This window comes from Megalops cyprinoides, chromosome 20, assembly GCF_013368585.1.
Source record: "Megalops cyprinoides isolate fMegCyp1 chromosome 20, fMegCyp1.pri, whole genome shotgun sequence".
Taxonomy (NCBI): Eukaryota; Metazoa; Chordata; class Actinopteri; order Elopiformes; family Megalopidae; genus Megalops; species Megalops cyprinoides.
This window is the reverse complement of record NC_050602.1, coordinates 6794931-6807777: the sequence shown is the minus strand read 5'-3', so window position 1 is coordinate 6807777 and position 12847 is coordinate 6794931. Positions and strand designations below refer to the sequence as shown.

The window sequence follows — 12847 nt, the reverse complement described above, 5'->3', positions numbered from 1 at the left end:
AAGACAGGAGGGAGACAGGGGAGAGAGACGGGGGGGGGTGGAGACAGGGGAGAGAGAGACAGAGGAGACTGTTAGAAATGCAGGCTCACTTGAGGCCCAGAGAGAGGGCCGGTTTAGCATTCACAGCAAGGCCAGTCACACTAGGGGAATCGGCCCTGCCGCTCATCACTCAAGGGCCTGCATAACTCACCCGGGAGCACTTTACATTTCCACAGTGCTGGATATTCGCTCAACACTTGTGCAGGGCCAGATATGAAGCCGGAACGCATGCTGGCCTCAATCAGAGCCTTAGGGGCCTGCAGCCGGCTTGTGACTCGGCTAACTACGACTGCTTCAGCACCTCAACGGGGCTAAATAGTGCTGGATAACTAGGTTAACGACAACGGTGGCTTGTCCCTACGTGCTAAATTGCCATGAAACCAGGCAAACAAACACAACCAGCTCCGATCCTTCCTCCTCCTTCCACCTCAGGCTCCTTCTCTCTCTGATTTCAGTGATCTCAGAGAGCATCGTTTGTGCCAAAACCCATCCCCTGCTCATTAGTGCATTCTGAAAACGTGGAAAATGTTTCTGAAATGTCCTATGGTGACACCGTTGTGTAACACTGAACCCCAAGGCTGTGCTATATGCTTTCATAAATATTTAAGCATGAGGAAGCCAAGCAACGGGGAAATGGTTATCATGGGGCTTCAGTGCGTTCTTTACGTAACACAGAATGAAGGAGAGCAAGCTGGAAATTCCACTGGACCACACCAAGCTCTTCATTAAAAGGGAAAAACGGCATTATGACTGAATCAAGACATAAACCCTGTCACAAGCCATTCGCCATACAGCATATCACAAAGAGACAAATCAATTGCAAGGAGACCTTGCAGCTGGCTGACATTTTCACAAAGGTCAGTCAGTGTCTTTTGCTGTGATGGAATTGTAGCCCACTGCTCTCTTTCTCCTGGTTCTTAGTTTTGCGTCGCCTCGCTGGGAACCGCAGGACGGAGTGTCGATTGGGCCTGTAGGAGGCGCTCCGCTTCCCTGCTTCCCTTTCCATTCAAGCACAGTGTGTTTAAGGCTTTGCTGAAACCTCGAGCAGCGCGACCCCCTGGGGCTCATCTGAGGTCGGGCCACGCCCTTCCAACTCCACCGCTGCCTCGGCTACAAGGCGGGAATATGCTGATCTGTTTTTGGGGAAAACTGAGTTGACAGCGCTCAGGATCCAGGGTGATAAGTTTCACACTTCCCCCCTGGCGGCCACAATGACAAACGCCATTTCTTCAGCGCCGTGTCCTGAAGTGGCTGCTGGGAAGTGCACAGGGTCTGGGGAGAATTGTTCTTCTGAAAGCCCTCCCACCTGCTCACCCCTCCCCCCCGTCCCCCAGTCCGCATCTCTCATCCTGTTAAAGTGGGCCGCCGCCTCCCCCTCGCTCCTCTGTGACATCACCGCCAGCGGATTTGGGAAAATGGAACCCGGAGAGTCGCCAGGAGCTAGGCGAGCGGCACTCTCGCCCCGACGTCAGGATGGCGGTAACAGCTTTTGCCATTAAAAATGGAGTTGCGGGACGTGACTCAGACGGCGGATTAATATTTAAACAGCCGGGAAAAGGGGGGCGGGGACGCGGGGTAAGGCTCGTGCCGGCCTGTCACGTTCGCGTGAGGAAGTCACGGCGCCTTGACTGGAACCAGGTAGCCGGGGTGGGGCGGGGCGGTGGCCTGAGTCATCGGTGAGATGGCCGATGCCCGTTAGTGCCATTAGGAGTCACCTCAACAGTGAGTCTATTAGTCACTCTCTCTCTTTATCACCTTGGCTGGATTCAAGCCAATTCTTGATATTAACTGTGTGACTGCTGATGGGACAGGCAAAGCGCTTTTAATGTTAATTATTATTATTAATATTATTGTCATTATTATGGAGGAGGAGGAGGGAGAAAGGTCAGAGGGAAGATGATTCGCATAATCCTTGCATAGGAGACCACTTTTTGCAAGGAGCACTGTGACCCGAATATTTACTTTGCTCGGGGGGTACAAGAGTAGTGCCACCCCCCTGCACCACCTCCCTTGGATTTAAACTGGCAGCCCTCTCATCATTGTGCAGCTGTGTACTGCTGCCTACTCGTTCAGAATGAGATACTCAGAGAAAACACCGGCCCCATATATGGAAGTGTCTTTGGCCTTGACGATGCTCCACACTGGCTTTTCGCTGTGACAGCCAGTGAGAGAGGGTTCCATGACAGTGCTCCTCACTTGTGAGCGTGCCCTGTGACATCTCCTGAAGGCGAACCACTCAAAACACAAATCCCGTCAGCTGGGGGTGAACCTGTTCAACTGTCTGGTGTTTGCTTATTAAGAGTGTCATGCTGGGATGGGGGGGGTGCTATCCCCTGCTACTACTCAGAAGGCTGAAACATTTCAAGCACCAAACAAAGCTTCAATCTGTTATCAGATTTTGGAGTAGGCTTTTTGTGCCAGAGAGCATCTGAGGAGTTTGAAAAGCAGCCACTGTGCTAATCTTTAGTGCCTTTCATTGATTTTCAGTGTAGATGCATTAATCTTCAGCACACTGGTTTCATGGATTCATGTTAACACAGACAGGCCCCAGTGGTCCACTGGCTGCCTTTCCAGGCTGACTGTTCAAGAGCCCCTGAAAGGAGATGAAATTAGGCAGTGTTCAGAAAAGGCGGTCACCTTGAAGTCGTACGTGGCGTCTGGGTTTTCATCGCAGGCGATGACCTCGGGTGCCATCCAGTACGGCGTGCCGATGAACGTGTTCCTGCGTCCCACGGTGCGGTCCAGCTGAGCGCTCACACCGAAATCCACTGCGGACACACACATACACGCCCCCACACACACACACACACACACACACACACACACACACACACACACACACACACACACACAGATTAGTAGCTTTCAACACATTTCATTAGCCTGCACCAGATCAAACAGGGAGACATCAGACTGCTGCGGTGGTGAGTGTAGATCTTCTTTGATCAAATGTTTAAGGGAGCCTGCTCTTTGGTTTCTGTCTGCAGGTGATGTTGCCATATGTTTGGGGGAAACAGGCAAAAAAAAAAAAAAAAAAACCAAAACAAAACAGAACGAACTGCAACCCAACAACCGGCACTGGTCTGTACACCCAGGGAGGGAGCGGCAGACTGGTGTAAAACTGAACAGCCCAATTAAACCTGCTGTGTCGGCCCACCCCCCCCACCCCCCCACCCCCGCTGGGCGGTGAACACACAGACGTCGCCGGGGGTGACAGGGCTTCCGGGCAAAGACAGCAGAACGGTAGTCTGTTAATCTGCCCTGCTGATTTCTCACTTCCTGTCTCCTGCCACTGGCGTGCTGCTGTCCCACTTCCTGTGCCCTGAAGCAGCAGCGGCATTGGTTAGGGTGTAGATGATATGCAAATTAAAGGGTGGCACCACACTAAAGGCATCGCAGCTTGACCCGTGTGGCCTGCCCAGTCACTATGGTCGCTGTCCACTTCCATGCATGTTTCCATTTAAAATGGATTTATACCCTGGACTACGCACACCAAGTGTGCTTTTAGAACACACTACATGAACCACTTCAAGGGCACAGCCTATATTACACAAGATTAACCTTGTATAATAACCGGATATTTCTGGCTTTGGAAATTCATTATTCGTGTTATTGCCACATGTCTGTGGGCATTTGAGTGTTTCACAAAGTTAACAACAGTCAAGGTTGCATAAGAGTAAAATGCCCTTTTTTAAGCCACTAATCACAATTCATTATAAATGACCACTGAAAAGGAGTACAGTACAGGGTCAAGTGGGATTCATTTTATTTAATCATATTAATCCCAGTGACTAAATGAAAGATATTTTATCAAGCAAAGCAGCGGCAGCCGCTGAACGCAAACTCAAAGTCCCAGAAGGGGCCGAGCTGTGGTAAACAGCCTCAAAGGAAGCTTGCTTCTTTATACTAAAACTGAAAGGCAAAGCGCTCGCCGAGAGGCATCGTTGATAACGGCACTTTCAAAACCCGCCGAGCACCGGGGGGTGCAAATGGGCAGCAGCACGGCGATGGGTCCAAACCGTTTCCAGCAGACTCGCGCTGTCTGGTGCCCCGAAAGGAGCCTCTTCTCCCAAACAGTTAGAGGAGTGCTGAGATGAAACCGTCCGCAACCCCCTGCCCCCACCCCCACCCTCGCCCCCGAGGGTCTTTATGAAGAAAGATGCTCCCACCCTGCCGCCTCTCTGAGACCGCCTATCGCTTGACGGAGGGAGCGCTTTTCAAACGGCGAGGCGACACGGTGCTTTATCACAGGAAGTTCACTAGGGCTGATGCAGCAGTGACCACGGCCCTGAATCTCTCTTCTTTAGTGCTACCTATAAATACAAGCCCGTATCAGCCGCGCCACTATAATGCTGCCAAGGCTGGGAGATAATCAATGCTTTACATTGACACCGATGTATAGATGGATCTCTATTCTATCCCTCTATAGACTCAGGACTCCCTCTGTTAGGGGTTTTATCTGCTGAGTCATGAAAGGGAAGAATTGTGTAATCGCAGAGTCAGTGCGACGGTGCGGCCAGCTCTCTGGAGCAGAAAGTCACCGTTTCGCCCTCTAAAAGTTGCTTTTTGGCTGTTTATTAGGAGCAGGCCTGAGGGCTCATCCTAAAGGGAAGTGTAGCTTATTTTATGCAAGAAGTTTAATATCTTGGAACAAGTCAATAAAGCTGATTGTTCTGAATGTCTGTAGATCTGGTGACAAAATTTCTGCAGTGGAAACACTTCTACAACGCTCTGCTTAGCACCATTTGTAGAGTGGTGATAAAGGCTCTGCATGAGGGTAAGGATGTGCATGAGGCTTGCTTCCTCCCCAAAACAGGCTGCCCCTCGCTCGCTGCCTGGGTCCACCCCTCCGAGAAGACCGCTCTCTCACCTAGTTTGACCTCTGCGTTCTCAGTCAGCAGGACGTTCTGGCCTTTGATGTCCCGGTGGATGACTTTGTGGTGGTGGAGGTGAGTCAAACCCTGCAGGAGAGAACACAGTCAGTAAGCAGAGACAGAGTCATTGAGGAGACATGCAGAAAGGACAGTAATAAGACACAGAGAGACAGGATAGAGTCAGAGGGACAGGACAGAGAGAATAAGGACACAAAGAGACAGGATAGTCAGTAAGGAGACAAAGAGAGACAGAACAGGGACAATAAGGAGACACAGAGAGAGAATGGAGACGCTAGGGGACATGGAGAGGAGGACCCACCCTGAGGATCTCCCGGCAGATGTAGGCCGTCCACTCCTCCTTCAGCGAGTTCCCCTTCGTGTTCTTGATCAGGTCTGTCACTGAGCCGGCACCACAGAACTCCATCACCAGCTGTGGGAGAGAAGAAGGAGACCATCAGCTTGCATGTGAGTGAATGCTCGTGTGAGTTAGCCTGCATACATGTGTCCAAACAACTACATGCTGAGATAGGGAACGGCAGCACCAGCACCAGTGATGTCTGAAGCCCTGTCTGAATGAATGAGACAAAGTCAGCTCAATCACGCTCTGCCTGAAGTATTGAAGAAAGGGGGACACACCTTAGTTTGCTCACAGGAGCTTGGCTTCCTCTGGTCTGTGGTAAACACAGGCCTACATCTTTCTAAACAGGCTCTGAAAATCCCAATCCGGAAAAAACTTTTGAGTCACACAAAGGGTTGCCTCACTGGTGCCTTAAAGGTCCCTTCCAGTTAAAGGAAACTCTGAGCTGTTCTCTTAATAATCCATTGTTTACCCTGTAGCTGTTACTACTAACATGAGTGATACATACCTAGAGCTTCATTTCCTCAGAAAAAGGCTATGAATATTTAGCACAAAAGGCTTTCAGTTTAGATGTGCCAGCCAAACCTCAAGTCAACAGCTCTTGTGAAGGTAATTAATACGTGTTGGTGTGTCTAACCAAACATGTTTGCTGGGTTTTTTTCCTTGTAGGAGACAAGATAGTTACATTATAAAAGTGCTCTAATGGGCAGAAAGCTGCTTCATTTATCGTCATAAGCAAAACAAGGGCCTTTGAATAGTGCCACAAACTGACCAACTCACCCAGAGCAGTGTCACAAACTGACCAACACACCCTCCTCACAACACAATAGTTTTCTCTCTCTCCTCCTCTTCCTCCAACCAACTGAAAGCCCCTAACAGTAATGTAAAGGGCAGCTGACCAGTCCAATAAAGAAGAATTGTACTTCAGCAACGCTATCTGGGAACACAGGGTTCACGACCCAAGCCAACGGCTAACAGAGAGGAAAAATGGACCAAACAAACAGGTAGTGTCCTCACATGCTGTCAGGAGCACCTCAGTAATGGACTGCTTGGAACAGTGCTGGCCATTATGAAACCAAGGCCATGTTATAACCTATCCAAAGTCGCAGCACACAGAGTTTCTCAATAAAAAAGAAAAAAGAGAAAAATAAGAGAAACAGGAAAAAAGACAAAAGAAAAATAGCTCAGGCCTTTGACACTCCCAGCATGGGGAATATCTACAGAGGAAAATAAATCCCTTCTCGGTGTACTATTCTGCTGGCATTATTCTGGAATAGTTCTTTAAAGTGTCAAAAAGATGAATGAAAATGAAAAATGTGTTAGCCTTTGACATCATCCCAGTGCTAGGAACACATAAGTAAAGTAAATCTCTCCGAGCGGTGCCGTGTGCTGGCACCATGAAGGCTGTTTAAATTTGCATGGACGTGGAATGTATGGATGAATGCGTACTGATACATAAAAACATGAGAGGGCGAAACTGTCTGGCCGCTCAGATCCCAGAGGTACGCTCTAACCTTAGGGAGGGCAGAATTTTGAGGGAGAATGTCACTGAAGCGTCTCCACAGGAATGGATTCCGTGTGAAACGGGAGTCTTGTGCGAATTTGTGCAACTGAACACATACGACGGGGCCTTCTGAAAGAACAGTTGTTAGGAAGAGGATTCCGCTCGGCCTCTTGTGCAAAGGTCAGGCGTGACGGGGATGCAGTCTGTGTGACAGAGGGCCACAAACGAACTGCAAAATCCCACAGCCCCTATTCTCATTTGCCTTTCGATGTACAGAGAATGAATCTATCTGAAAATATTGTCACAAACATAACATCTAAAACAAACGGAGCACAAAAACAAACGTTATGGTGGAGATTTTATTGTAAAAGTAAAAATCTTACATGGACATCAGTATAATCACCCGTTACATATTAAACCTCTATTGCCCAATCTAACCAAGGTTTTCTCCATACTTGTACTAAAAAGTACACTATCAGTGAGTATCAGTGGGTAAATCTTGGTTATGCAGCGTAGGTACACAGCAAGTGTCAGCCTGTCTGTGCCTATTAGTTCTTTCCATTTGTTTTGTTTTCGGAGGTGCTGAGCGCCATGATAAGGACTAAGAATCAACTGTGGTGAAAAGGGCAACTGTCACACGTAAAGGCTGTTTCTCTCCCTCCTTCCGTCGTTCCAGATAAAAAGAAACGCAACTCTTAAAGGGTAAAGAGCCAGACATGCAGCTTTTTTCCCCAAAATATGTTTTCAAGAGAACTGCTGACCTGCCCTCCTCCCCCACACACAATACGCAATAGCAAGAACGTACTTCACTCTCGCTCAGTGCGGGACTGTGTCCCTGTTCAGCCTTTAGCAAGGCAACACACACATCTCTCATCACATGGCCCTGCTGTCTACTGTCTCTTCCTTGGAATGACTGGTCAAACCCCCCCCAACACCCGGAAGTGTGTCTCTGTGTCTCTCTCTCCTTCTTCCTCTCTCTCTTTCACTCTCTCTCGCTCTCCAATTTTCACTGTTACAAAGCCCTTTCCGGAAAGCCACGGGTCCGTCCTGTTATAGCGGCTGAGCTGCCATGGTGTGACCATCGCTGCCGTACCTTCAAGCGGATTCACGCCACTGCCCAAACTGACGTGTCACATGCACGTCTCCCACAGTACAGCCAACTGCACTCTTTCACAACCCTGCACCCTCCTTTCTCCCCAGATCAGGCTTCTGATGCTCCCGTGAGGGGGGGTGGGGGGGGTGGGGGGCTGCAGGGAGGGGTGACAGTGGAGGCATTTTTCTGGTTAACCTACAATTGAGCATCACCCCAAACAGGCCAGGAGCCTCACTGTGAAAAATGGCCTTCGATAAATAACTCAGGAATACTTCATTATTAAAATCCATTTGCCTCGCCGGCGCTGGATGCACTTAAAACAGTAACGTGCCGCCGAAAGTGTGTAATCGGGGGGCATGTGCGGCGGGCTCCTCAAGCACGTAATGAAAATAAATTAGAAAGAGAGAAAGCCATTTCAAAGAGGCGAGATGAGACTGGGGAGCCATCCAGACGAGCACTAACGTGATTCAGTGGCGGAACAATGGGCCTCAGACCAGGGAGAACGCTGCATCAACGCTGTGAAAATTCAGAATGTGCTTTGAACTGAATAAAGGCCATCGTTTAAGTAATAACTTTCATACATGTATGTATTAAAAAAAACTGCCTGGAGATACAATTGAAGAGGCTGTAGCTCTTGTCACAGTGTACACTGCTGTCACAGTGTTAGGACTTCAGTAGTGAAATGGCTCTCTGTAAACAGGGCTGGTAACCCTCTCTGCATTCTGCAGTCAATGCATCTTTGTTTCTTATGGTCTGACCACAACAGGACCTCAAGGTGACCAGGATGCTGAGAACCACTCTGAGGCCACCTCTTTTAACTGCTGCAGTCAAAGTGAAGTGAATACACATCCCTGTACTGAAGGTGAGGCCACAGAACTCCACCAATCAGAGGGCTGGGAGCTGAGTCATGTGATTCAGTGGATCAGCTCAGGGATGGGAACTGTGTGTTCTGGCTGTAGGTGATATGCTTTGCAGAGGAGACCTTTACATTCCTCCAAGGAGACAAGTCTTTAATTTTGACCAATGATCACCTTTTTAACCATGGTATGAATGAGTTCATTCCAAGGACCCTTCAACCTCTGTATCATAGCTTTTGGCTTCATAGCTTTTTAATCCTAGGGACGCCCTGGGGATCAAAATACATATTCCCAAAACTCATCTATGCCTGTGTAAGTGGTTGGATGGGAACGCTTGCTCATCAGTCTTTCCTTCATGGGTATTCACAACAGAAGGGACACAGAAGGACGGCTGCTAGCAGAGTTCAGCTCTACCGGCTCCTGATATCCACGGAGAGGGCCCGGGTAAGGAGTGATTGTCTGCTGCCTGGGCTCCCCTGTGCATTACCCATCATGCAACCCAATTTTCCGAGCGGCGGAGCACAAAAGGGGAATTGTGATGTCAGCGAGGGCCGCTGACTGCCAGCCTTCTCCGTCTCCTTGCCACCCCTCTCCGACGGGCTAATCTGGGAGAGTGACTCATTGTCTCGAACGGGCCCCTTCTGTGGGCGGCCAACAGACCGGGGCCCGGGGGGCTGAAATTCCACGATGCTTTGCCGGGCAGCCTCTTTGAACACGACTGGTGAGCCTCATTTATTATAACTAGTTATTCCCTGTACTGATTACCTTATCCTGTGTAGCTTTTACAGTATATTCAAATACATTGAAATAATTTAAAATATTTGACTGATAGATTGAAATAATATCACTTTGCATGGCGGCATATTTAGTGCACCATCTGGGAACTGAATCGACAACCTTCTGATTACATGCCCAGTTCCCTAAGCTCGACACGACAGGGTAGTCTGAGCGCAGCCTCAGCAGAACTGGGGCTTCACGCGGCTCTGTTTCAAAGCTATATTTCTCCACCACCTTGTTGTTTTTCTCAGCAGGTTCAGCAAGGCCACTCCGGAAACTACAGACCATCTTTAAAAAAAGAAAAAAAAAGAAAAAGAAAAAAAAACAATATTGTGGTGCGCAGAATAAATCACAGAGGACTTAATTAAAGTTTACGGGGGAACCCAAAGCCGGACGCTGTTTTAAGTGTGGTTTTAAACGGCCGCTCATAAAGAAAGTGCTGATCCGGTGCGCCGCGGGGCCCCGGTTCTGAGCGGCCGCCACCGCGGTGATTTCGCCCATTAATACTCAGCGGGCAGAATAAATGCCTCTGTCAGTCCGTGAACCTAAAACCACTTATGGGCTCTCAATCACAACAGATGTAATTATCCCCAAAGAGGCGGCGCGGCCCTTCCACCGGGCCTAAGTGCCCCTGTCCGCGCCGGCCCGGTGCTTGCCGTCCGGTTCCGCTGCAACGTGCAGGCGTAATTAGGCAGAAATAAACGCAGGGGCGGAGATGAAGGACAGCCCTGTGGAAATGCATAGGCTTTTGTCCTCTTCGGGCTTTGCTATTGACTGTCTGCAGATTAGCTCTGTGTAAAGCTTTCTTTCCTGGTACAATGTAGGGACAGTTTGCTGAGCTGTGTGTGTGTGTGTGTGTGTGTGTGTGTGTGTGTGTGTGTGTGTGTACTGAGGCGTCAAAGAGTGGCCTCCCTGCGTGTGTGTGTGTGTGTGTACTAAGGCGTCCAACAGTGGCCTCCCTGCGTGCGTGTCCGTGTGTGTGGTACAGAGATTAAAAGCCACCTTTGGGTATTCTATAAAGAAAGCCTGACTCGCTGGGCACTGCAGAACCGGGCCGAGGGCTGAACAGAGAACTAAAAGCACCAAAGGGAGCCACAGACGGAGAGGGAGGGGAAAAGAAGGCGGAGGGAGAGATCAAGCAATCGGAGCTGTGCTCTTTGACCCGAGCGGGAACGGTGCCCTTTACAAGAGGGGTCCCTCCATTCAGCGCCCACCGCAGCGTATCGAAACCTGCCACAAACGAGCTTCATTTACGCCTGGTCCCTGCGTGCGCTGTAGGAGCTCCTTCTATCTCTGTGCCCTGTGAATTTCCTCCGTGGTCTCAATGAGAAGGTGCAAGGTGGGAGAGAGAGAAAGAGTGTGTATGTGTGTTAGAGAGAGAGAGAGAGAGAAAGAGAGAGAGGGAGGGGGGGGGCATCAGCAAGCCACAACCTGAAGGACAGCGTCATTCATTACTACTCTGTTTACATGTTACAGAACGATTATAAGAATGTTTGCTTTGGCAATGTTGTTACCACCGAAACAGTCATGCCAATAAAGCATTTGAATTTGAATCTGAATTTGAGTGTGAATCTGAATTTGAGAGAGAGAGAGAGAGAGAGAGAGAGAGAGAGAGAGCGAGAGAGAAAGGACAGAGGAAGAATTTCAATCTCATGTCATGCAATGAGAAACTCTGAATCCTGTTAGGGGAAGGACCAATAGCCCGGTCAGCAGAGAAGTGCATTTCACCCTGCCATAGCATGAAGGACAGTGCGCTACCACACAAGCAAGAAAATCCAAAAGGATTTATCAGACATGCAGTCTACACTACTCTTACAGAATGTGGAGATTTCTGATGAGCTGTCAATCATTTAAAATCAGTATTCTGTCTATATATGTTCATTGGCTTAGATTTATAGCTGTTATTTAAGTGTTATTTGTATTGTGTAACAGAGTTTGGCAATAACAGCGAATTGTACTCCATGCCAATAAAGCTAATTTGAATTTGAGAGACAGCAAGGTGGGGGCATTGTGAGAGAATGAGAGCAAAATAAGGAATCAGAGTGAGAGACAGAGGGAGAGAGGAGACAGGGTGAGGGGGAGAGAGAGAGAGAGAGAGAGAGAGACAGAGAGATGGGGGACAACAGCGAGATAGGAACCGAGTGAGAGAGCGTGGGGGTGGCACACAGGTGTAGACAGTGGCAGCTGCCCAAGCACATCAACTCAGACCTCCGCGTGGCAGGTAGTCTAAGTCTGTGCCAGACACAGACTGTGCCTGTGACCACAAAGGCATGTTAAAGGGACTGTTTGGACAGGCTGCACTACCTAAACCTCAGGCACCCAGGCAGGCGGCTCTCCTGACACATCTCCTTTAAAAACAGACAGGCCGCTCCTTTGAGGGGATTATGGGATAGATGCTTATCTGGATTCCCCATGACTCCTGCTCCTGCAGCCCTCGCCTGCACCCCTTTGGGCAGTCCGGCCCCCTCCACTCCCTGCTCTACTTTCTCTCCAATGCCATGACTGCCACCTTCCACTGGCTCCATCTTCAGCAGGGATAACCAATGGGAAGCCTCTTCTCCACCCCTCCCCTCACCAATCCAGAGCCTCATTTGTCCCTGGGCCTTCGGTGCCCAGGAAACAGTGGATGTAGGTGGAGGCTGTAAAGCCATCGATGCTCAGGCCGGATAGAGTCTGTGTCTCTGCTACAGTCTGAACACACACGCACACCCAGTAACACCTGCGTGCAGACGAATGCAAAATCATACACCCAAATACTGGGACAACACAGCGTTCCTCCCCGGGACAGAAGAGTGGAAAGTCTCGCTACCTACAGTAAGGACTGGAGAAAAGGGGGACAGCAGGAGACTTGCAATAACGGACCCCCTGCATGGCCGACAACACTCGTTACATTCAAGGCCTCTCTCGCTGTCTGAGGTTAGCGGGTGCAGTTTCCACGACCACAGCGTGAAAGAGTGGGAACTCACCCAGAGCTGGTCGTCGATGCCCGGGGGGTTCTTCTTGATGAAGGCGCCATAGTAGGTGGCAATGTTGGGGTGGTGGGAGTACTTCTTCAGCATGTTGATCTCCTGTTTGATCTCCTCCTCCTCGTCCTGCCGGGAGACGAGCACAGGTGTTAATGATGCGGGGGCCCTGGAGAGAAGTCCTCCCCATGCCCCCAACACACACACACACACACACACACACACACGCGCAGAACTACAATGGTAGTCCCTGCCTGTAAAAATCGATCTGGCAGGTTCATTTCTCCTCCCCAGAAAGCTGGTCACGTAAAGTGGCTTCTACCTAAACTAGCCGCAGATCCTCTGCGCCCCTGCGCCCCTCCTGTAGGCCGAAGGACCCGGA

General features: G+C 49.7%; 1 protein-coding gene across 4 annotated transcripts in view; it reads right to left on the bottom strand.

Moving 5' to 3' along the window:
- tnika (TRAF2 and NCK interacting kinase a) overlaps positions 1 to 12847 on the bottom strand; it is a 97857-nt gene that overhangs the window by 38566 nt on the left and 46444 nt on the right. For all 4 annotated transcript variants that reach the window (XM_036553971.1, XM_036553972.1, XM_036553973.1 and 1 more), the window contains exons 4-7: positions 12469 to 12594; positions 5233 to 5343; positions 4910 to 5000; positions 2677 to 2807 (exon numbers count right to left, since the gene is read on the bottom strand). In XM_036553971.1, coding sequence (XP_036409864.1) covers positions 2677 to 2807; positions 4910 to 5000; positions 5233 to 5343; positions 12469 to 12594 — 459 coding nt within the window. The remainder of the gene's footprint in view (positions 1 to 2676; positions 2808 to 4909; positions 5001 to 5232; positions 5344 to 12468; positions 12595 to 12847) is intronic.